The following is a 26,974-nucleotide window of genomic DNA, read 5'->3' as shown; positions in this document are numbered from 1 at the left end:
GATCTAAAATATAGCCAAAGAGGGGTGCCTGGGGGGGGGGGTTCAGTCGGTTAAACGGCTAACTCTTGATTTCAGCTCAGGTCAGGATCTCAGGGTGGTTAGATGAAGCCCCGCATTGGGCTCTGTGCTCAGCAGGGAATCTGCTTGAGATTCTCTCCCTTTCCTCTGCACCTCCCCCCGCTTGTGTGGGCACACACACTCTCTCTCCCTCAAATTAATAAATCAATCTTTAAAAAAATAAAAATGAAATAAAATAAAGCCAAAGACTACTTCTTTCGGAAACCTAAAACATAATATTTGTTCTAAATATTTCTCCTATGCACTATTTCAGATGCTGCTCAGAGAGGAGAGGGAAGATTATGCTGCAGTAACATATGACCTCAAAATCAGTGACTTACAACAAAGGTTTATTTTTCACTCATGAAACATGTCCATCCTATGCTCCATGTCATCTTTACTCTGAGATCCAGACTGATGGAACAACCTCTATCTAGAACACTGTCAGTCACTGTGGCAGAAGAAAAAGAGGGTATAATGAAGCACAAACTGATTTTTAAAGCTTTATCCCCAAACTGATATATATCACTTCTACTCACATTCTGTGAACATGGCCAAACCGGACTTCAACAAGTAGGGAAGTAATATCCTCCCCCGGGGAAGGAAAGCAGATTTCAGTGAACAGAAATACAATCCACCACATAGTATATTTGGAAATATTTACATAAGTAATTTGTTTTCCTTATTTCTATAAACTATCCTATCAGTAGCATATTTCTATACCAATGTTCAGCCTAAAAGCAAAAAAAAGCAAAGGCACTATAGTAATTTCATGTTTCCCAAGATAAACAATATTAAAGCTCGAATTAAATTATTCTCTAACAAAAACATGCCTAGAATAAAAAATCTAGAAAATAGAAGAAAATATACCACTCACAGTTCTATGCCCAAAGAGTTACCACTGTGATATATTTGCTTCTAGCATTTTTTCCCTGTGCTTTTCTTTTTTAACAGTTTGATCATCCCCTACTTCTCATTTTATATCCTACCCTTTCTCATTTACCAAAAATTTTTCTATATTATAAATTATCTATAGTTAGCTTTTTAACTATTTTAAGTCACCTTATAGATGGCATAATTTATAACTAAGTTTCTATTCTTAGATGATGCTTGGGCTTTCAAATAAAACAACATGATAAGATGATCTTTTCCATAAACCTATACTGGGAGGCCAATCAGGCTTATCAGCTTAGAAGAGACTCTTAGAAGAATTACTAAGCCAAAGGTTATAAGCATATTAAAGGTCCCTTGTGTGTTTCATAACGCCATTCTCCAAAGCAAGTCTACCAACTCACATTCTTGCTTCAGCAATGACCGGAGCAGTTATTTTCATCCATTTATACCTATATTGGGTATATTCATGTAATAATTTTTAAAAATTAAATAAACTTTGCAAAAACTTATTCTGCTTCATTATACATTTATCTAATAGTGAAGTTGAACATATTTCCATATTTTTCACCCAGGTCTATTTCCTGAAATAAACTGTTTCTGAAATCTGCTTTTAATCTATTGGGATGTGTTTTATTTCCTATTATATTTTGATGTATAAGCTTTTTTCCAGTCATCCGATTTGTTGCAACAAATTATACTGAATAATCCTACTCTCTCACCCACTGACCTGTGGATCTTTATAACCTAGAATATTTAAAATAGTGCTGAAGGCTGTACTGTTTTATAAATATAATGCATGTAACTTATAATAAATACATATATATGTATACAGATGAGATCTAATTTACATATAAAATTTACATAACATATAATTTCTTCTTTCTTTTTTTTTTTTCTAAGTAGGCTCCATGCCCAGTGTGGAACCCAATGCAGGGCCTGAACTCACAACCCTGAGATCATGACCTGAGCTGAAATCAAGAGTCAGACACTTAACTGACTGAGCTACCCAGGTGCCCCCACAGAATTTCTGAGCAACTCTAAACAACTTATCTGCCTATTAATACCAGTTACACAAAGTTTTAAATGCTTACAGCCTTCTATAATAGGTTTTGAGATGTCAGAGCCACTTCTCTCTTCATTGTTCTTTTTCATCATTGTCTTAAGGTAGACTATTGCGGGGGAAATAAGATATAAGTCAGATAATTTGCTGTAGCAGGTTGGCTAATAGTTAATGGTATTAACAAGGATAAAAGTGTTGGGTTTGAAGGAGCATTGCTACTGCAATAAAAGGATTTCTAGCATTCTAAAAATTCAAACTATTTAGTGGAACTTCTTATGTAAAATAATAATGGGTGTTCTTGATAACAGTGAAAGCACTCTAGGATCCTAAACTATCTTCTCAAAGTTTAAAATTATATTTCACAATACTCCTACTGTTAACTTTAAAGAACATTCTTTAAGAATGTTCTGAATGCAACTAAAGTTCAGAACTAAAACCAACCCTACTAAGAGACAAATACACACAGTAAAAGTAAAAGGCATGTATCACAGGACCACAATTTAAGCCTAAAGCTCTGCAAGTGAAATCCCATCACAGCAAATGCCATTACAGAACACTAAAAGAGCCACATGAAGACCACTTTCATGTTTCTAGGCATAGTTTATAAGATCGTCTGGTTAAAACAAATTCTATTAAAATTTTAAAATCTTGTACAGAAGTTTTCCTTGATAAATCTCTAATGAGAAAATATTCATTATGCGCACCATTTCATTCTGTATATCCAAAGAACTTGATTAAATGTTGGTTGTGCTACATACATGGTAGAAAGAAGTAAACCAAATGGCTGCTTATACCTTCTTTGGTTCTACAGTAGTAATATCCTTCATTATTTCATTATTTCATTTGAGTCTCACAATCCTACAAATTAGAAAAGATAATTTAGCATAGTTACTGATGAGGAAATAGAAAAAAATTAGGTGATTTGTCCATAATCACACAGCCATTGTGCAGACCCTTTTGTCTTCTGACTCCCACCCATTACTCTTCCTCCAGGAGCCATGCTTACTCTCTTGACTCCGTTCCTCCCTAACTATCTTAGATTTACCACATTCAACTAAAAGCCACATACACTTAACCAAGCAAAAACTGAAGAAGTTTCAAAAGACTACAGAACACAGTTTTGAGTACCTATCAGGTGCAAACACCTACTGGACACTGCTAAAAATACAGTGGGTGGCATAAATTAATACAGGAAGTCTCTCCCATGTTAGTTAGAGGTGAAATTCCTATGTCTCTGATTTACAAGATCAGAGTCTCGCAGAAAAATGAAAGAAGATACGTATATATAAAAAGAAAATAATTTCTGGAATGCATACATTTCTGAAAACTAGATTTGTCACCATTAAATGGATTCTTTTCCTAAACCATCACATTCACATGTTCAGAAAACAACAAAGTAAGGTTAAAGTTTTCAAACAAATCCTTATCACTTGAAATGTAAGTCTGTCATATTTACATACTCCCTTCTTGTTCATTTTGTAATCCATGCCCAAGTTTCTGCCTGCCCATCTGTTTTTTCACAAACCTCAGCAGTACCAAAGCCATTGGACCTGGTCTTTTATCCACATATTGAAAAAAGTACAAAATAACCAGAACACCTCTTGCCATATTAACTGTCCTGATCCCACTCCAGAGGAGACAGCAGTTACATTCACTAGATTTGAAGCACTAACTCACCTAGAGAGCTTTCACCAAAATAAACATGCTCAGGGCCTATCTCCCAGAGATTATAATTCAATAAAAGCCTAGAATGTGGCCCATTTCTTAGTTAAAAACTAAAGATTTAAAAAGACTGAGTTGAATTAGCATATGAGTGAAAATATTTTAACATTCTGATGTACAAATACCAAACCCTGTTATTCACTCATTTACTCAACTAATCTTTATTAAGCATCTTACACTGTGCCAGGCAAGGTTCTAGCCCCTGGGATATAGCAATGATCAAGACTCATGTCTGTGCTCCATGGTACTTCTATTTCACTGGGCAGACAGAAATTAAGTCCGATAAATGATACCAGATCAGGTACAAATAAATTCTGTGAAGAGAAATAAAGCTGGACAAAGGGTTAGGAAAGAATTGGAGGGCAAGGTACATCTATCTTAGATAAGGGTGGTCAGGGAAAGTCTCAGAGGAGGTGACATTTGATCAAAGATGTGAATGATGAAGACCTAGGGACATCAGATGAAAGAGCACATTTAAGGCCCTACAGTGCTACCTCTGATCCACGTTTGGCTAGGTGCTACGACATCAAATTGGCTTTATACCTCCAAAAAACTTAATACATGAATAAGACCTGACAATATAAGACTTAGGTATCAAAGTAAATGTTTCTAGCAACGATGCTATGCAATTTAAATACTATGGACTGGCTTAGGGAAGGAGACAAGATCTAATTTAATCTGAGTCTTAATGGATGAATGAAATTCCAGTTCACAGAAGTGGGAAAAGAAACTTTTCACAAGAAGCAAAAGTAAAACGAAAGTTCAGAAACAAGAAAGTACAAATAAAAAACCTAAAATATCAGAATAAGCCCAATGACCAAAACTGGAGAATATAAAGGGGGAAATGTACATCAGGATTAGGACAAGAATGACTTTACCCTTTTTTGCTTAGAAAATGCCTATTTATCCAAGACCCAGCTTAAAAAGTCAATCCCTCTATGAAGGACTCACTAACTCTCAAAGGCAGTAACTTCTCTTCTGTGTTGCCACCTACCTTCCTCTGTACCTTACTCTCAGAGATGACTTACTCATCACAAAACCCACATTCTCCATCGACCACCATATCTGTTCATAGTTCCTAACACACAAGCAGCATAGAAAATACATTTGTTCACTCAACTAAAGCAGAGTAAAATGCGATGGAAGGTCCACAGACTGGAAAACTCAACATAGTAAAGATGTCAATTCTCCTTAAATTGATCTACAGGCTTAATGTAATTCCTATCACAATCCCAGCAAGGTATTTATTTTATAAACACAGACAACTTTATTCTAAAATTTATATGGAAAGGCACAGGCCCTAGAATAGCTAAAACAATGTTGGCAAGGAAGAAAATGGAAATAATCATTCTGCCTGATATTAAGGCTTACTATATAGGTACAATAATCAAAACCCTGTGGTATCAGTGAAGAGACATACATACATTAATATAACAAAACAGAGAACCCAGAAACAGACCCAGATATGTCCAACTGATTTTTTACAAAAGTGCAAAAGTAATCCAATGGAGGAAAATAGTTTTTCAACAAGCAGAGCTAGAGCAATTGGATATCCATAGGCCACCAAAATAATTAAATTAAATAAAAATTAACTGAAAATGGATCATGTACTAAAACTATGAAAATATTTAGAAAAAAAATAGGTGAAAATCTTTGAGATCTAGTATTAAGCAAAGACTTTCGAATTGAAAGCACCATCCATAAAGGTAAATATAGATAAACTGGGGCCTCATGAAAACTAAAAATTTTGTTCTGCAAAAGACCATGTGAAAAGGATGAAAGGCAAGCTACAGAATGATAAAGTATCTGCAAACCACATAGTATCTGATAGAGTAGTATCTGGAATATATAAAGAACTCTCAAAACTCAAAAGAATATAAAACAATCCAATTAGAAAATGGACAAATAGGCATTTCAGTGAAGAGGACATATAGATGGCAAATAAACACATCAAAGGCTGCTCAGTATCATTAGCCATTGGGTAAATACAAATCAAAACCACAATGAGACATCACTACACATCTATTAGAATAAATTAATTATAAAACAAAAACAAAAAACCAATTTGTCTTCATCAAATGCTGGTGAAGATGCAGAGCAATTACAACACAAATAAAAACCACAATGAGATATCAGGACACACCTATTAAAATGTTTAAAAAACGTTAAAGGCTAACAAGAATGCAGAGAAACTGGGTCACTCATAAACTGCTAGTGGAAATATAAAATAAAATAGTACAGCCACGGAGAAACAGATTGGCAGTTTCTTAAAAAAACTAAACAGGCAACTACCATATGTATGACCCAGCAATAGCACTCTTATGTTCACACAAAACCTGTATATAAATGTTCAGAGCCAAAACCAGAAAATAATCCAGATGTTCTTAAACAGGTAAATAGTTAACAAACTGTGGAACACCCATACAACGGAATACAACTCAGCAATAAAAAGGAAAAAACCACTGATATATACAACTTGGATGAATCTCCGGAATATTACGCTAAATTTAAAAAGCCAATCCTAAAAGGTTATATACAGTATGTTCTATAAATAGAACATCCTTGAAATGAAAAAAGTACACAAATAGAGACCAGGTTAGTAGTTAAAGGGATTAAAAAGGGGCTGAGAGCAAAAGGGAAGCAGGTGTGGCTACAAAAGGGCAACATGAAGAATTTTTGTGGTGTGGAAACATTCTCTATCTTGACTGTATCAATGTCAATTTCCTGGTTGATATGTACTATGGTTTATAAGATGTTACCAAGGAAGCAAACTGGGCAAATGGGTCACGGTATCTCTCTGTATTATTTCTTACAACGGCATATGAATTTACAATTACCTCAAAAAAAAAAAGTTTAATTAAAAAAACAGGATGGGGGGTCACCTGGGTGGCTCAGTTGGTTAAGCATCTGCCTTCGGCTCAGGTCATGATCCCAGGGTCCTGGGATTGAGCCCCGAGTCGGTCTCCCTGCTCAGCAGGGAGTCTGCTTTTCCCTCTCCCTCTGCCCCTCCCCACCCCACCTCTCTCACTCTGCTCTCTCTCAAATAAATAAATAAAATCTTAGAAAAAAAAACAAAAACAAAAACAGGATGGGGCTCCTGGGTGGCTGAGTCGGTTAAGCGACTAACTCTTGATTTCAGCTCAGGTCACGATGGAGCCCCAAGTCAGACTCCACAGTCAGCAGGGAGTCTGCTTGAGATCTTCTCTCTGTCCCCCACCACCCCACCCCACCCCCGACCCCGGGTATGTGCGCACGTGTGCACGTGCACTCTCTCTCAAATAAATCAATCAATCTTAAAAAAAAAAAAAAAAAACTGGAAGGCGAAGAAGTTAACCTTAGAACTTTAGCAGGGAAAAGATCCTCTTTTGGGGGAAAAAAAAAAGAATGGGCTGACAGACGCAAAATACCCAAAAGATGTAATCTCAAGTTCAATGTTAATTGGGTTGCAAAGGATAGGAGTCACCAAAGAGAAGTTCAGTTGGCAGAACTGGGAACTTTAAAGGAATCAAGAAAACTTGGAATGTTAAAGTCTATGGGGAGCATGATTAAGAATCAATAATAATAATACAGTATTTCCTACTAGTCTTACTGCATCTAAAGCACTAATTCACTACTGCTAATTCATTACACAGAGTTTTGTTGATTCTTTTATCTACAAACTGACAGAATATTCACTAAAACTGAAAATTTTTCTAAAAAAATTTTATCATCACAATTTGCATGTCCCTAGGAAATTCAACAAAATGGAACTTTACTTGTAGAATTATAATGTAATCCTAGTAATAGTGAAAATTAATATTTTCATCCCTATCCAAAAGAAAAGGATAGGGAAAATAATGAAAAGGACAGGGATAATCATGAAAAAGATAGGGATAAAACTGGGTCCAAATAAAACAGGTCCATAGAGAAAATGTCTTACGGTCACACAAAAATGGTGACAAAAGTAGAATTAGAATTCGATTCTCAACTATGGTAGTGATCACTATAGTATTTTTTTTTCCTCCCTCACACAAAGAATCTCTTTCTTCTTATATGAATAAGGGTGCCCTCATTAACTGGGGACTTCTACTACTGGCTAATGCAACAAGCAATGTTTCTTTCTTTTTAACACTTATAATCTTTATAATGCATCTCAGAAAAGTCTGTGGAGCTTGAATGTTCCAGGATATCTAAGCAGAAAAGTTGCATCTTATGAACTTTCCCAAAGCTGCACCAGCATTCATTTTGAGATAACATTCTTAGACTAAATTCATTGTCAACGATGCCCGATAAAACTCAACCAGGAAAATGTAGCCGTTAATTAAAACTTAATTTTAATTCAATAAATATTTCCTGAGTGGTTAATGCCCAGTCACTGTAGAGACACAGTACAACAGTAATGAAAACATGAAAATGTAACTCTTGCTCTTATCCAGTAAACAGGCAACTACAATAAGATCCAATAAATGGTAAGATACTAAGGAGTCACAGCCCCACAGGAGCATGAGAAGTCACCTACCCCAGCAGGAAGACAATCAGACAAGTTAGGGGAAGTGACGTATAAAGAGACCTCAAAGAAAAGCAAGTAACAGCCAGCTGAGAAGCAGAGAGGGATAAATATCACAGAATGACACAAATATTTACAGCCATTCACTTAAAAAAAATACATAAAATGATCTTAAGAGGAGAAGAATTCTCAAGAGAATGAAAACTTTAGTAATAAAAGCTGATAGCCAACAGACTAATGATAACTTTACAGATCATAGAAAGATAAAATCTAAGCTGGCTATGTGGAAGCACAGAAGAGTCTGCTTGGTGCCAGTGAAAGCAAGAGAAACTCAGTGCCAAGAAAAAGAGGCACTGGGCACCTTCAAAAGTGGCCATGTGAACAGATCATAAAACAAGAAGTTATGGTTGAAATTCTGTCTGAGAGACAAATTAGAAGTCCAGATCTCCATTTCCACTCACAAAAAAGAAAGATTATCCTGTCCCTTCCAGTGACTGGACTCAATGACAACAGGCATACGAGAGGGGAGAAGTGGATGTAGGGGATGAAAAAAAAGAAGAGGAAGATGAAATGAAATTCTGTTTTCTAAACTGTGAGAATTGTGGCCCCATCCTTCCCCCATGGCAACCAAAATGCCAGCAGTTAGGTTTGTATCTTCTCTAAGTAAGATTCTGGGACATCTAACACACACACAACTCTCCTCTCCCATCAGCTCAAAAGGACCTATGCATAATTACAGTTGGAAATTCACCAATGAAATGGCCCTACCAGTTCCCACTATACTGAAGCTCATAGTGTACATGCCCCATACATGTGTGATGAGCCTCCCGTCACATGGTTACGAAAGAAGACTGTTTTCCATTTTAAACCTCATTTGGCTTTTTAAAACTATGTACTTCGGGGCGCCTGGGTGGCTCAGTTGTTAAGCATCTGCCTTCAGCTCAGGTCATGATCCCAGCATCCTGGAATCGAGCCCCACATTGGGCTCCCTGCTCGGTGGGAAGCCTGCTTCTCCCTCTTCCACTCCCCCCTGCTTGTGTTCCCTCTCTCACTGTGTCTCTATCAAATAAATAAAAAAATCTTTAAAAAAATAATAAATTAAAAAAATAAAATAAAATAAAACTATGTACTTCGATAAAAATTATGAAAAACACAATGGCAAGTATAGGTGGGACAAAAAGGAAAAGGAAAAGACTCTAAGTAGAGGATTTTATCATTTTTATATAGAAGATAAATAAAAACAGAATTTAAAACAAATCACTCTCAATCCTAATAAAAGTACATGCCAAAAGAGGGTACCTAAAAAGTAAAAAGGACTCAACCTGTATATCCATTAACGTAAATGGCAACTCCACTAAAAATCGTAGATGAAGTTCCATCCTTCTGTATAGTAGCATCTGATCGAAATTGTTCCTCCAATTTCTGGACCTTGGCAGCCATATACCCACCCTAGAATTTAAAAAAAGGTAAACCAATCACAAAAGTTATATTTTCTTCACCCTCTTTAAGGAAATTTACATTAAAATAAATAAATAAATAAACAAACCGTATTCTATGCTAGTGACCAAGGTATAATGATAACATAAGGTATAATTACAAACATTAACCATAAGGCAAGACAATAAAACAGACAGGTCAAGGAAGACTTTTCCCTTTGTCAATTCAATTTTTAACTGTTTTATCACATTCTTATAAATTACTTTAAAAGAGGAGAAAGGTAGGTCAAGAATAATGTTTAATGCCACAAAATATTGTTCTTACCTACAAAATCAAGAAGTTACACTGAAGTTTAAACCAATTAAAAATTTGACATGTGGTCAGTAAGAGTGTATTTTTCACTGGCTTCCACTTCTTCTGAATACCGGAAGCTTAAAGTTAGCAACTTAAAGTAAAATGAAACAGTTCAACAAACCAGTATAGCCCTCCATACATGCAGCTACTATAATAGAAGATTCAGGGGCCAAATTCTGGACCTAATCAATCTACTTGATAGCAGTAATAATTTTTATTAGAGAACATCAACTTCAGAAAGAATATAAAAACATTATTTTTGCTAAAGACCTACATAAATATATGAATTCAGCTACACTTTTCCTAAACACTGACAAAATTAAGCTTAATTATTTGAATTACCAATTAACTCTTTATTGATTTTACTTTACTAAAAAGAACTATCCATTAGATCTTTAAAATACAGCCACAGATATCTAGAAGTGGTACACATACTTCTTCCAAAATGGAAATTACTTCATTGATTATTCAGATATTACATGTTCATTGTGGAAAAAAAATTTTTTTTTCAAAAAATATAGGAAATATGAAGAAGAAAACTTAAATGAGGTAGGATTCCATTCACTGTTAACATTTTGGGATCTTATTTTCAAAGTTTATTACTATGTCTCAGAATATAGAGGTTTTAGAAAAATAAGATCATATATAATAGTCCTTTATAACACAACATTTTAGTCAAGGCCATCTTGCCAAGTTAAATATAAAGGTAAGGGGCACCTGGGTGGCTCAGTTGGTTAAGCGTCCAACTCTTGATTTTGGCTCAGGTCATGATCTCAGGGTTGTGAGATCAAGCCCCACATCAGGCCCCATGCTAGGCATGGAGCCTGCTTAAGATTCTCTCCCTCTCTCTCTGCCCCTCTCCCTGCTCTCTCCCTTGAAAGAAAGAAAGAAAGAGAGAGAGAGAGAGAGAGAAAGAAAGAAAAATGTAAAGATAAATAATGGTTGAATGGTGTTCCACTACATAGAGGCAATTTATCTGATCAATCCCCTACTACGGTATACCAGTTTTCCTGTTTTTCAGTATTATTAGCACTGCTGCAATACCATTACCATAAATAAATACCTGTGTACCAGAACATTTATTTCCTCAAGATAAAATAAAGTTCACATGTTAAAAAGTTTAAACAAGCTTTCAATACGTTGTGAAAACTCAGAAGAATTGATACCTAAAGTGATTTACACTTTAAAAAAATGCCTTAAACCACACTATAACCTACAAGAAGAATGAAAAATACCTAGACAATTAAATATAAGTATTTTTATTCTTTTAAAACACACCCATTTTTCCCAGCCATCATTTTCAGCTCGCCTCCTCCATCCACCTCGTCTCATGGTGGAGCTTCTGTATTAAGGGGGAAAAAAAAAAAGTGAATTTTATAACATAATGCACTACTAATTAACATTTTATTTCAAATCAAGAAAAATAAGTTAAAATAAACTCAAATATTCAATTTGTGAAAGTTAAAAACTCTTTCCAAAGCATATATTCTCCTGCTTCTAAGTGAAATTTGTTCCTAAAACACCTGTAGGTAAGTATCAGGTTTAAATTATAACTACTATAAATTTAGTTTTATAGCAAAAACTTTTATGCATTCCTGAGCATCAAACCTAATATACATTTGCATAAAGAATCACCAAATTAGACTAACATGGCCACACTTACTTGTTAACATTAATTAGTATTAACAGAACCCAAGAAAACATTTTCCTTCATGAATTGCCCTCTGATATGGCTCTTAAACTCTGTCTTTGCTATTACATACTAGACACTTAAGAGTGCAGTCACAGTGTAATTCATCTATTATGCAAAAACCCCTAAAAGAAGTCAATTAAAACAACACATCTAGGGGAGATAATGCAGAAGGATTATCACTTATAATAAACTATCAAATCTGGCATTCTCCTTAAGGCACTTGACCCACTATCCCATTAAACCACCAAAATGACCAAATAATGGCTTATTCTCAAGTGTCAGCTGGCTTAGTGGCTAGCAAGATATAAAATGGTTCAGAAGTCAAAGCAGGCATTAAATTGAAACTCCTTATAAAATTCTTCTAGCCATATGGCTACATCTTTAGACATGACTGCATTATCCTTCACAAAATTATCATGTCCTCTGTTTAGGTTATTTTTCTTCCACTAACTATGTACAAGTTAGTATCAATTAATATGCTCCGAGAGAAGCTCTGTACATTATCCAAGTCAAATCAGCTTTGATATGGTTTATAAGAATTTGTTACTAAATGACACCTTAAAACATGACACTTTAGCCACACACATCAGCAGATATTTTCTTTCAAATACTTCTATATTTGACATATTATGTGATTTATACTTTTCCCTTGCTGCCATTAATATTAATTAGGAATTTTTACTGTCTACTCTTAAAAGGGGTCTAAAAGATATGTAGAGACATTCTCTTAAAAAATGCAAGTCTGAAAGAGAGACAAGGGGCATGAACAAAGAGCTCTGCAAACAGGAGGCAAGGTGATTAACCCAGATTAGGGGACGTGGATGCTGGCGAAGAGAAGAGTTGGCGTTGTTTTCAGTCTGACAAAGGTAGGGGCATGGCTACCCAATGTGTTCATTATGAGTCCCAGAACTGCCATATTTGCTCTGCTAAGTACTTCTTTTTTCAAGGGGCTCACTTTGTCTAGTCATTCAAGACTTCTCCCCTTACCTTAAAGGAATCTGGGAGATGTGTTAACACACAGTTCTTGATCTCATATAAACTCTGAATCCATACATCTGCCCTTACAAGTAAACAGTTTGGGAGTTCTGGCCATTATATGTTAAGGATGCATACTCACAAAAATTAAAGGCAACAATCAGCTAAATGATAGTAAGTTAAAGAATAAAATATATTATCAAAGTTTAATTCAGTTGGCTAATCAATTACTTAAGAGCCTTATTCATTTAAGATCTACTGGGTAACTACTGCAGCAAAAGGCCAATATGAAATATTAACAGTAGTTTAATGAGGGTAGAAAACTATGAATCGAAGTTATAATAAATTTAAAAAAATTTTAAAGGTTCTTTCTCTATTCCAAAGTAATAAAGCTATCCCAGACAAATGTTTAAGCTTTGAAAAGGAATGAGACTGAAATTAGTAATTTCTTCATTTCCACTAATTTTACCGAGTACAGCAAGCTCATATTGATTGAGGGTTCAAATAATAAGACCGAAAAAAGGGAAAAAGAAATGAGAAACAAATTTCATTTTATACATTCAAATTCTGCTTTTAGAAAATCCCATAACAAATAGTAAACTAGGTTATTTGGATCAACCTTCCTGCTTAGGAAGAAGAAAGCTAGACAAAACATTAAAAAAAAAAAGGCATAGAAGGCCCAGAAAATAATGAAAAATTACTGGGCCAAGATTTACAAGATGAAAAAGAAAACCTGCCACTTCACCTCTCCTTCCCAGATTGGGACAGTTTTTTCCTCTGAGAACACGTGGCAATTATAAAAGAGTAGCTGAAAGGCTGGGCAAGGTTTTTGAACAAACACAGTAAGGGAACAAAAGTTAGAATTTAAGTGTCCTCCAAGAATATAAATCTCCACACTTAGGATTAGGATCCTAGCAGTAAGTAAACTGGAAGTACACAGACCAAGTTTTGCCAAAAACATATCCTACCTTGGATTATTTCAGTCTCTTAAAGTAAATTAAGATGATCCTAGACTACAGAACACAAATATATGGAAGTTAAGTAACATGCTACTAAACAATGAATGAGTCAACCAAGAAATCAAGGAAGAAATCAAAAAATACAAAAAGCCAAATGAAAATGAAAACACAATGGTCCAAAGTCTTTGGAATTCATCAAAGCTGTTCTAAGAGGGAAGTTTATAGCAATACCGGCCTACTTCAAGAAGAAAAATCTCAAATCAAGAACTTAACGTTACACCTGAAGGAGGTAGAAAAACCAGTAGAAAGAAGGAAATAATAATGACTAGAGCAGAAATAAACAAAATAGAAACCAAAAAAGCAATAGAACAGATCAATGAAACCAGGAGCTGGTTCTTTGAAAAAACAACAAAACTGATAAACCTTTAGCCAGATGCATAAAAGGAAAAAAAAAAAGAGAGAGAGGATTCGAATCAACAAAATCAGAAATAAAAGAGGAGAAACAACAAACACCACCACAGAAATACGAAGGATTATAAGAGAATACATATATTTTTTAGATTTTATTTATTTATTTGAGAGAGTGAGAGCACATGCAAGAGAGCATGAGCGGGGTGGAGAAGCAGGCTCCCCGCTAAGCAGGGAGCCCGTGGCGGGGCTCCATCCCAGGACCCTGGGATCATGACCTGAGCTGAAGGCAGACGCTTAACCAACTGAGCCACCCAGGCGCCCCAGTTTATAAGAGAATATTACGAAAAATTATATACCAACAAATTGGACAATCTATAAGAAGTAAATTCCTAGAAACAGTAACTTCCCAAAACTCAATGAGGAAGAAATAGAAAATCTGAACAGAGCGATTAACAATGAAATTGAATCAGTAATCAAAAAACTCCCAACAAACAAGTCCAGGACCAGATGGCCTCAAAGGTGAATTTTAGAAAACATTTAAAGAAGAACTGATACCAATTCTTCTCAAACTATCCCAAAAACCTGAAGAGGAAGGAATGCTTCCAAATTCATTCTATGAGGCTAGCATTACCCACATATCAAAACCAGATAGACACTACAAAAAAAGGGAACTACATACAGGCCAGTATCTCTGATGAACACAGATGCAAAAATCCTCAACAAAGTATTACCAAGATGAATCTGACAATACATTAAAAAAATCATTATGATCAAGCAAGATTTACCTAGGTATGCAAGGGTGGTTCAATATTCACATCAACAAAAAAAGGGAAAACATTCATATGATCTTTTCAATAGATGCAAAAAACGCATTTAACACCCACTCATGACAAAAAAACCCTCAACAAAGTAGGTTTAGAGAGAACATAACACAATAAATGTCTTATAAGACCTTATAAAACTATACTCAACCGTGAAAAACTGAGTGTCTTTTCCCTAAGATCAGGAACAAGACAAGGATGTCCATTCTCACAACTTTTATTCAACATAGTACTGGAAGTCCTAGCCACAACAATTAGATAACAGAAAGAAAAGGCATCCAAATTGGTAAAGAAGCAACTTTCATCGTTTACAGATGACATGATACTATACGTAGAAAACCCTAAAGACTCCACTGATAAATGAATTTGTTAAGGTTACAGAATACAAAATCAATACATGGGAATCTGTTGCATTTCTATACACTAATAATGAAGCAGAAAGAGATATTAATAAAACAATCCCACTTACAATTACACCAAAAAATAAAGTACCTAGGAATAAGCTTAACCAAGGAGGGGAAAAACCTGTACTCTAAAAACTGTAAAACATGGATGAAAGAAACTGAAGAAGAAAACAAATGGAAGGATATACCTTGCTCATGGATGGGAGACCCAACAGTTAGAGTATCCATATTACCTATAGCAATCTACAGATTTAATACAATCTGTATTAAAATACCAACAGCGTATTTCACAGAACTGGAACAAATAACCCTAAAATCTGGATAGACCCACAAAAGACCCCAAATAGCCAAAGCAATCTTGAAAAAGAAAAACAAAACTGGAGGTATATCACAATTCCAGATTTTGAGATGCACTACAAAGCTGCAGTAATCAAAACAGTATGGTACTGACACAAAAACAGACACAAACATCAATGGAACAGAAAAGAGAGCCCAGAGCTGGTCAGAGAAAGACAAATACCATATGATTTCACTCATATGTGGAATTTAAAACAAAACAAAGACAAAGAGACAAGCCAAAAAACAGACTCTGAGAACAAACTGATGGTTACTAGTTACTAGAGGGGAGGTGGGTGGAGAGATGAAATAAGTGAAGGGGATTAAAGCGTACACTTATCATGATGAGCACTGAGTGATGTACTGAATTGTTGAATCACTGTATTATACACCTGAAACTAATATAACATTGTATATGAACTATACTAGAATTATAATTAAAAAAACAAAAAAACAAAAAGATGATCCTGGACTGCTCAGTGCTCCAAAGCATCCGGCAGAAGCAATGTAAATCTTCTATGGAGGATAACAACATCCTAACCTTCCCATGTTTTTGCAAACCATTTGGAAAATACAAAGTCTGGCACACAAATAAAAATAACCAGACACACAAAGTAGTAAGATCCCATGAGTGAGAACCAACAGAAACAAAATAAACTGACCTACACAGATTCCAGATACTGATTTTAACCAGATTAAAAACTGAACTATGCTGGGCACCTGGGTGGCTCAGTTGGTTAAGCGACTGCCTTCGGCTCAGGTCATGATCCTGGAGTCCCGGGATCGAGTCCCGCATCGGGCTACCTGCTCAGCAGGGAGTCTGCTTCTCCCTCTCCCCCCTCTTGTGCTCTCTCTCTCTCTCAAATAAATAAATAAAATCTTTAAAAAAAAAAAACAAAACAAAAAAACTGAACTATGCCTACCGTGTTCAAGGAAATAAGCAGCTGCCACGGGTGGGGAAAAACAGAGATTCCATTCAAAAAATTCAAAGGAGCACCAATTAAACAACTGTCTTTTCAACAGAAACAACAGCGCCAGATGACAACAGTGCTGAAATAAATAATTAACTTACTTAGAATTCTATATGCAGAGAAAAATTCAGTCAAGATGAAATAGGGTGACTGGGTGGCTCAGTTGGTTGAGCGACTGCCTTCAGCTCAGGTCATGATCCTGGAGTCCCGGGATGGAGTCCCGTATCAGGCTCCCTAGTCAGCAGGGAGTCTGCTTCTCCCTCTGACCCCCCACCTCTCATGTGCTTTCTCTCTCATTCTCTTAAATCTTAAAATCTTAATCTTCTAAAGTCTTAAAAAAAAAGATGAAATAAAGGTATTTTGGGCAAATAAAAACAGAAAGCTAATGCCACCAGCAAACTTGCACTAAAGAAATCCTAAAACATATCCCTCAGGTAGAAGAAAAATTATCTTGAAAGGTCAAAAATACAGGAAAAAAAATGCAGCAAGGAAAGCAATAAATATCTGTATTAATCAATGTTAAATACTGACTGAATAAAACTACAGTAATAACAGTCAATCTGTTATTGTTTGTAACATAATATACAGCACAAGTGAATCAAAAGATTATGAATAAAAGAGCAAGGGTAAGAGGAATTGTTTCTAGTCCAGGCTCTGCCACTAACTGGTTTCACTGATGTCTGGTACATCTCCATCTCTCTAGGTCTCAATTATTGTATTGTCTGGGTCTTTTATTGTAAGAGGTTTGGGTAGTTGACTACTAGATTTCTGTCAACCTAAATAAAGAGGAAAACTGAGGAAAGCTCATTTTACCAGAAACTGAATTTGTTTGAGAACAGAAGAATTTCAATTCACGAAATGCATTCTGTACAAAGCTACAGGCACGTCTGTTGAGGGTTTGGGATGGGCTGTATTTATGGGCAAGGACTGCAAAGAGGAGAAGCCCAGCTGGAGTCCAAGCAGTAAGTTCATTGGCTTGAGAATGGAGAGAGATTCTTGGCAGATATTCATTGGTCAGGAGAGAAGTCTCCATCTTTTGTACATCAGGCATTTACAGGAAATCAGCCCCTCAATTTTTAAGTTCGTTCCTCTGAGGGCATATGCCTAAGATCCTCCATTTCTTATCCTCTTACTCCATTTTAGATTAAAATCCTTTCACAGTTCCCTTTTGTACTCTATGTAAGACACACTGAAGAACTATTTTCAGAAATCAAATATAAAAATTAATTCTATATCCATATACTTTAGCAACAAATTTTAAACATTTGATTATGTAACAGTCTTGATGCTCTAGATTTATTTATGCAGACCTCCTTTACTTATTCCAGAAAAGACTTAAGGCAACTTGTACTATCAAATTCATTTAAATAATCCATGTATAGACTAAGATGGCCTATGACAGTGGACTGGGGTAAAAACCTAACTGCAAATCTGGTGTTTGCTGAATATTGGGAATGGCAATTTATCAGCCCTGTCACTGTTGTATGACATCAGTTGTATAACTTTCTTTTGTCAGACAATAGATGCTAGGTAGTTCAGTAGACAACTGCAGATTACTTCTCATAGCATAGGTAATTATGGCATCTAAGAAATAATTCAGACGGGTATAGGGGACACCACACTAAACTACCTATAGATCAAAGCTAATGGAAGATTACTGGGTATAAAGCACCATATCTTACTAGGCAATTCTGAGATAAATGAAATTAGACATTTTATTTTTTTTATTTTTTTTATTTTATAGAAATTAGACATTTTTGTATGAGTTCTAAACTTTTACAATCTAAAAAGAAGTACCAATTAAGGAAACACTAACTAGCCCTACAAATGAACTTAAGGGAAAGATATTAGGCAGGAAGAGTAGGGAGAAGAAAAAAAACAAACTCCAGGGGTGCCTCGGTGGCTCAGCTGGTTAAGCGACTGCCTTCAGCTCAGGTCATGATCCTGGAGTCCCAGGATTGAGTCCCGCATCGGGCTCCCTGCGCAGTGGGGAGTCTGCTTCTCCCTCTGACCCTCTCCCCTCTCATGTGCTCTCTCTCTCTCATTCTCTCTCTCTCAAATAAATAAATAAAATCTTTAAAAACACACACAAAACTTAAAAGACAAAAACAAACTCTGGACACAAAGAAAACTACATGACTCACATCTATGATGCCGGCAAAGAACAGTAACAGACCAACCTGGCATGCAGCAAAGCTACCTAACAACCTAAACTGTAAGGTCAATAAAAGAGAGACCCAGGTGACAGGAAGCAAGTAACAAGTAGGCTTATCAGACTTCTGTTCATATGTACACAGCATCAAAGATTATTCATACTTCACTTATTTCAGTTAGACCCACACTCCTCTCCTTTACCATACTCAAACATTATAGAATGAAAATATGAAAAACATACTATATAAAATAGCCATTAATCTTGCATATAATAGAAAATCAATAAATTCTTGTTAAATAAAGAAAATGAACTTACATGTAAGAAATAAAGCAAGGCAGCAATAGGAATGTCTCAGTACACTGCACCCCAGTATATCTATATTTGAAACCACACCCTGTATCTTTCATTTCATCTACTTTTTTATTTCTCTTATTTCATTATTTTTTAAGATTTTATTTTTAAGTAAGCTATACACCCAAAGTGGGGCTCAAACTCACAACCCCAAGATCAAGAGTTCCATGCTCTACTGGCTGAGCCAGCAGGGCGCCCCTATTTTTCTTATTTTAAAACATCTTTCTGAAGATTCACAAATTCTGTGTTGTTTAATAGACAGAAATAGGATACACTCCTTCCCCCCCAAAATGGTACACGGACAAGATTAGTTAACGATACACACTTTTTATGCTAACGAGAACCACACAACAGGTGGAATTAAATGTAAGTCATTTAGGGGTTCTACAGAAATCAGGATAATGTAAAAACCTATTCTTGTAAAGTAGTATACCATGAAGTCAGGGCTTATGTTTCTGCTAACCAGTAAGGAGCTTCAAAAAAGAGGCACCTATGCCTCTCAAACCATATTCAGGGCAAGAGTTCTCCAGTCTAGATGACTGATTTGCTTCTTCAAATAGGACTTTCCCTAGAATAGAGGAGGGCAATACACCAGGATACCACAACCTGACACAAAAACACTCAAAAATAATACATACACTCTCATCTTCTCTGTTCCAAGCAACCTTCTGACTTACATGTCCTCTTGACTAACCCTGCTCACTAAGAAGAGAATGCCCTTTATCAATAAGCCAGAAAATTATCAAACTTGTAAATAAAAAGTGTCTTCTAGACGAAACTCTTGCAGACTGGGCTCCCTATCTAGTCCCACAGTGCTTGATGACCTTGAGGGAAGTGATTAATGCTTCTGAAACTGTAATACACTACTTAAAATAACCTTTTTTTTTTTAAATTAAATTGGGGGTGCACCATTCCTGAAGTACTGCAATACCAGGTCGATGCGCGGAGTGGACAGACTTCTTATCCAGCATCAACATAGAAGTCAATTGCTAAAGTTTTTAAAAACTAGTTAAAAAATGGATAAAGAATGATTCAGGTATGCAAAAGTACCCTTATCCCTAGCATTCAGGTTATGCCTTCAATAAACATTAGCTGCTATTATACTAATCTACCCCGCCAAGTCACGGAGTGAAAATCAAATGAGACCACGAGTGTGGAAACCCTTTGAAGATTATAAACTACACAACATCATTATTATAAGTGAGCTATCCATGGTGTACAACATAATGGAAAGAACAATAGATTTACTGACACAAGATCTGGGCTTTAATCCCAGTTCTACCATTGCTGAGCTATATGACTTGGGATGAGTCCAAGAGCACTGAGCGTCACATCTCTTCACCTATAAAATGAAGTTTGACTGATTAGTGCTCAGTAAAATCCCTGTGGAACCATGAACTGGATATATGGGATGAATGTGGCAAGGAGGAAACAGAATTTGGGGCAAAACAGCAAGCAGGTATGATTCCACTCTCTAAACCCATTTCAATTTTGTAAGTTTTAAAGTATCTGAGTTCTGAAAAAGAAAAAGCTCAAACTGAAAAAGACCGAAAACCAAAATGAATGAACTAAAAACTAATTGATAAAGACTTTTGGCTGTGTTCTGTTTTCCCATATGTGACCACAAAAGGGGCTGAAAATGTTCCACCCCTCGAAAGATTCATAAGCTAAAACTCACCTATTAGCCCTCAAGTAATGAAATGATAAAGACCAACAAAATGAGAGGCTGTCAGTGCAGCCACGCCCAGCCCCCAGTGTCAACACCGAAGAACAGCCAGCCAGGTGAGGCGCAAATGGGACAGCAGCTGTGTTTATAATGAGCCCAGGGACCCCAAATGACTTGCAATGCTGAAGATTTCCTGACTCTTCCACTCTCTTAACAGAGATATTCAAAACCCTATGAAGAGTCTTATGAAGGATCTGCTTATTAAAAAATACATCAAAATTACTTACTCATATGTTGCCCCTAACTTTATTTCATCTTTTGCTGGAGCACACAGTTATCAGTTCCCTTTGGACTTCCAATGTGCATTTAAAGAAACTATTCAAATCCCACCAAAACAAAACAAAACATCATTCTGTCTTCTTTACTATGATTACTGGTGGATTTTAATACCTACCCACGGAATGATGTTAATCACTAAGAGCAATCGTTTTCATTCAAAAGTGGTATCCCATCTATTTCCTGAAGAATTATTAACATAGGGTTCTAAACAGTTCACACACCAGCAAAATTCCCACTACAGATCTAGAAACTGCCCAAATACATTTTCATTAGTGCTAATCTGTTAGTTACAGGTCTGTAACTCTAAAATGTATTGGCTAGGGGCGCCTGGATGTCTCAGTTGGTTAAGCGTCTGCCTTTGGCTCACGTCTGGATCTCAGAGTCCTGGGATCGAGCCCGCAACAGTGGCTGTTCTCCCTCTCCCTCTGCCCCTCCCCCTCCGCTTGTGCTCTCTCAATCTCAAATAAAACCTTAAAAAAAAATTTTTTTTAATGGTTAAAAGGGTAACTTTTCTGTGATTTCCCCACAATTAAAAATTTTAAAATGAAATTTTTAAAAAGAAGCAAAGAAAAAAAAAAAGGACTTCTGATACTGGAAAACCTTCCATAGGCAGCTAGAATCACAGAGGCAAGCCACAGGGAAGAGGGTAACTGTGATGTTCATTTGGAGTACAACACTGGGCAAGAGGCTACTTCTCCAAGAAATCTATATAGCAGCATCTAGGATTTTTTTCCTTGGACGAGAAGGCAGTAGGAAGCCATCTGAACAACTAATTTACTAATACCAAGCACCACCCTGAATTTAAGAGCTAAGTGATACCATAAAACGAAACAATATTAGAATAATTGGGATCCCAGAAGAAGAGAGAGAGAGGGGGGCAGAAGGTATATTGAAGCAAATTACAGCAGAGAACATCCCTAATTTGGAGAAGGAAACAGGCATCAAAATCCAGGAAGCACAGAGAACTCCCCTCAAAATCAATAAAAATATGTCAACACCCCACCATCTAAGAGTAAAACCTACAAGTCTCAGAGACAAAGAGAAAATCCTGAAAGCAGCTCGGGAGAAGAGGTCGGTAACCTACAACGGTAGAAACATTAGATTGGCAGCAGACCTATCCACAGAGACCTGGCAGGCCAGAAAGGACTGGCATGATATATTCAGAGCACTAAACGAGAAAAATATGCAGCCAGAATACTATATCCAGTTAGGCTGTCATTGAAAATAGAAGGAAAGATAAAAAGCTTCCAGGAAAAACAAAAACTAAAAGAATTTGCGATCCTCAAACCAGCCCTACAAGAAATACTGAAAGGGCTCCTCTAAGCAAAGAGAGAGCCTAAAAGCAACATAGACCAAAAAGGAACAGAGGCAATATACAGTAACAGTCACCTTACAGGCAATACAATGGCACTAAATTCATATCTTTCAATAGTTACCCTGAATGTAAAAGGGCTAAATGCCCCAGTCAAAAGACAAAGGGTATCAGATTGGATTAAAAAACAAGACCCATTGATATGCTGTCTGCAAGAGACTCATTTTAGACCCAAAGACCCCTCCAGACTGAAAGTGAGGGGGTGGAAAACCATTTACCATGCTAATGGACACCAAAAGAAAGCTGGGGTGGCAATCCTTGTATCAGACAAATTAGATTTTAAACCAAAGACTGTAGTAAGAGATGAGGAAGGACACTACATCATACTTAAAGGGTCTCTCCAACAAGAAGATCTAACAATTTTAAGTATCTATGCCCCTAACATGGGAGCAGCCAATTATATAAGCCAATTAATAACAAAATCAAAGAAACACATCAACAATAATACAGTAATAGTAGGGGATTTTAACATCCCCCCCTCACTGAAATGGACAGATCATCTAAGCAAAAGATCAAGAAGGAAATAAAGGCTTTAAATGACACACTGGACCAGATTGACTTTACAGATATATTCAGAACATCCCATCCCAAAGCAACAGAATACACATTCTTCTCTAGTGCCCATGGAACATTCTCCAGAATAGATCACATCCTAGGTCACAGATCAGGTCTCAACCGGTACTGGGTTCATTCCCTGCATATTTTCGGACCACAATGCTTTGAAACTAGAACTCAATCACAAGAGGAAAGTTGGAAAGAACTCAAATACATGGAGGCTAAAGAGCATCCTACTAAAGAATGAATGGGTCAACCAGGAAATTAAAGAAGAATTAAAAAAATTCATGGAAACAAATGAAAATCTAAACACAACTGTTCAAAATCTTTGGGATGCAGCAAAGGCGGTCCTAAGAGGAAAGTATATAGCAAAACAAGCCTTCTCAAGAAACAATAAACAGCTCAAATACACAACCTAACCGTACACCTAAAGGAGCTGGAGAAAGAACAGCAAATAAAGCCTAAACCCAGCAGGAGAAAAGAAATAATAAAGATCAGAGCAGAAACCAATGAAATAAAGACCAAAAGAACAGTAGAACAGATCAATGAAACTAGGAGCTGATTCTTTGAAGGAATTAATAAGATTGATAAACCCCTGGCCAGACTTACCAAAAAGAAAAGAGAAAGGACCCAAATAAATAAAATCATGAATGAAAGAGGAGAGGTCACAACCAACACCAAAGAAATACAAACAATTATAAGAACATATTATGAGCATATATGCCAGCAAATTAGATAATCTGGAAGAAATGGATGCATTCCTAGAGATGTATAAACTACCAAAACTGAACCAGGAAGAAATAGAAAAATAGAAAACCTGAACAGACGCATAACCAGTAAGGAAACCGAAGCAGTAATGAAAAATCTCCCAACAAACAAGAGACCAGGGCCAGATGGCTTCCCAGGGGAATTCTACCAAACATTTAAAGAATTAATACCTATTCTTCTGAAACTGTTCCAAAAAATAGAAATGGAGGGAAAACTTCCAAACTCATTTTATGAGGCCAGCATTACCTTGATCCCAAAATCAGACAAAGACCCCATCAAAAAGGAGAATTACAGACCAATATCCCTGATGAACATGGATGCAAAAATTCTCACCAAAATACTAGCCAACAGGATCCAACAGTACATTAAAAGGATTATTCACCACGACCAAGTGGGATTTATTATTCCTGGGCTGCAAGGTTGGTTCAACACCCGCAAATCAATCAGTGTGATACAATACATTAATAAAAGGGGGTGCCTGGGTGGCTCAGTTGGTTAAGCAACTGCCTTCTGCTCAGGTCATGATCCTGGAGTCCCAGGATGGAGTCCCGCATTGGGCTCCCTGCTCAGCGGGGAGTCTGCTTCTCCCTCTGACCCTCCCCTCTCTCACGCTCTATCTCATTCTCTCTCTCAAGTAAATAAATAAAATCTTTAAAAAAAAAAAAAATACATTAATGAAAGAAAGAAATGGAAGAAAGAAAAGAACAAGAACCGTATGATCCTCTCAATAGATGCAGAAAAAGCATTTGACAAAGTACAGCATCCTTTCTTGATTAAAACTCTTCACAGTGTAGGGATAGAGGGTACATACCTCAATATCATAAAAGCCATCTATGAAAAACCCACAGCGAATATCATTCTCAATGGGGAAAAACTGAGAGCTTTCCCCCTAAGGTCAGGAACACGGCAGGGATGTCCACTATCACCACTGCTATTCAACATAGTACTAGAAGTCCTAGCCACAGCAATCAGACAACAAAAAGAAATAAAATGCATCCAAATCGGCAAAGAAGAAGTCAAACTCTCACTCTTTACAAATGATATGACACTTCATGTGGAAAACCCAAAAGACTCCACCCCAAAACTGCTAGAACTCATACAGGAATTCAGTAAAGTTGCAGGATATAAAATCAATGCACAGAAATCAGATGCATTTCTATACTCCAACAAGACAGAAGAAAGAGAAATTAAGGAGTCGATCCCATTTACAACTGCACCCAAAACCACAGGATACCTAGGAATAAATCTAACCAAAGAGGCAAAGAATCTGTACTCAGAAAACTACAAAATACTCATGAAAGAAATTGAGGAAGACACAAAGAAATGGAGGAACGTTCCATGCTCATGGACTGAAAGAACAAATATTGTGAAAATGTCTATGCTACCTAGAGCAATCTACACATTTAATGCAATCCCTACCAAAATACCATCAACTGGGGTGCCTGGGTGGTTCAGTAGGTTAAGCGACTGCCTTCAGCTCAGGTCATGATCCTGGAGCCCCGGGATCGAGTCCCACATCGGGCTCCCTGCTCGGCAGGGAGTCTGCTTCTCCCTCTGACCTTCCCCCCTCTCACGCTCTCTCTCTCTCTAATAAATAAAAAAAAAAAAAAGAAAAATCTTAAAAAAAAAAAAATACCATCAACTTTTTTCGAGGAAATGGAACAAATAATCCTAAAATTTGTATGGAACCAGAAAAGACCCCGCATAGCCAGAGGAATGTTGAAAAAGAAAAGCAAAGCTGGCGGCATCACAATTCCGGACTTCCAGCTCTATTACAAAGCTGTAATCTTCAAGACAGTATGGTACTGGCATGAAAACAGACACATAAATCAATGGAACAGAATAGAGAGCCCAGAAATGGAACCTCAACTCTATGGTCAACTAATCTTCAACAAAGCAGGAAAGAATATCCAGTGGAAAAAAAGACAGTCTCTTCAACAAATGGTGTTGGGAAAATTGGACAGCCACATGCAGAAGAATGAAACTGGACCATTTCCTTACACCACACACAAAAATAGACTCAAAATGGTTGAAAGACCTCAATGTGAGACAGGAGTCCATCAAAATCCTAAAGGAGAACACAGGCAGCAACCTCTTCTACCTCAGCCGCAGCAACTTCTTCCCAGACACATCACCAAAGGCAAGGGAAGCAAGGGCAAAATGAACTATTGGGACTTCATCAAGATAAAAAGCTTTTGCACAGCAAAGGAAACAGTCAATAAAACCAAAAGACAACCGACAGAATGGGAGAAGATATTTGCAAATGACGTATCAGATAAAGGGCTTGTATCCAAAATCTATAAAGAACTCATCAAACTCAACACCCAAAGAACAAAGAATCCAATCAAGAAATGGGCAGAAGACATGAACAGACATTTCTGCAAAGACATCCAAATGGCCAACAGACACATGAAAAAGTGCTCAACATCACTCGGCATCAGGGAAATCCAAATCAAAACCTCAATCAGATACCTCACACCAGTCAGAATGGGAGGGGGAGACGAACCATGAGAGACGATGGACTCTGAGAAACAAACTGAGGGCTCTAGAGGGGAGGGGGTGGGGGGATGGGTTAGCCTGGTGATGGGTATTAAGGAGGGCACGTACTGCATGGAGCACTGGGTGTTATACGCAAACAATGAATCATGGAACACTACATCAAAAACTAATGATGTAATGTATGGTGACTAATGTAACATAATAAAATAAAAAAATAAGAAAAAAAAAAACACCAAGTACTGCCCTTACAAGTGACTAAGTAAATGAAGTGGTAGCAGTCACTAACACGACGTGACAATGCCTGCTCTGACAGCTCTTACTTGTCCTTATATAATAAAGGCTTTAATAGCAGATCAAGAGCTTTTATGTAATATTTAAATAGAAAAATACAGCTGTTTTGATGTTTTGGTTTGATTCAACCACAGAGACCATCTTTGTCTACAATTCTCAGACTGCTGAAATTACAAGGGCACAGATTCTTCAATTTCATAACCCAGGGAAGTAGAAGTTTCTTCTAGACATATCCCACACACTAGTCAGGCTTTGACTTTGGAAAGACTCTCCTCAATCTATTCAAAACACAAATCAGGGACACCTGTGTGGCTCAGTTGTTAAGCGTCTGCCTTCGGCTCAGGTGATGATCCCAGGGTCCTGGGATCGAGCCCCACATCGGGCTCCTTGCTCAGCGG

The 26,974-nt window shown here is 36.8% G+C and overlaps 1 protein-coding gene across 8 annotated transcripts in view; it reads right to left on the bottom strand.

Moving 5' to 3' along the window:
- Positions 1-26,974, bottom strand: part of REV1 (REV1 DNA directed polymerase) — a 101,463-nt gene that overhangs the window by 60,828 nt on the left and 13,661 nt on the right. For 4 of the 8 annotated variants that reach the window (XM_078056813.1, XM_078056812.1, XM_036105247.2 and 1 more), the window contains 2 exons: positions 11,289-11,352; positions 9,542-9,668 (listed from right to left, as the gene is read on the bottom strand). The exons of 1 other annotated variant lie outside the window; for it this stretch is intronic. In XM_078056813.1, the coding sequence (XP_077912939.1) occupies positions 9,542-9,668; positions 11,289-11,342 (181 nt within the window). In that variant the 5' untranslated portion in view covers positions 11,343-11,352. Of the gene's footprint in view, positions 1-398; positions 492-2,042; positions 2,121-2,805; positions 2,870-9,541; positions 9,669-11,288; positions 11,353-26,974 lie in introns of those variants that run through there. 3 more of the 8 variants (XM_078056814.1, XM_036105250.2, XM_078056817.1) reach the window with 3 other exon arrangements.

Source organism: Halichoerus grypus, chromosome 10, assembly GCF_964656455.1.
Source record: "Halichoerus grypus chromosome 10, mHalGry1.hap1.1, whole genome shotgun sequence".
In the NCBI taxonomy this organism is placed as follows: Eukaryota; Metazoa; Chordata; class Mammalia; order Carnivora; family Phocidae; genus Halichoerus; species Halichoerus grypus.
This window is presented reverse-complemented; position numbering and strand designations above follow the sequence as displayed.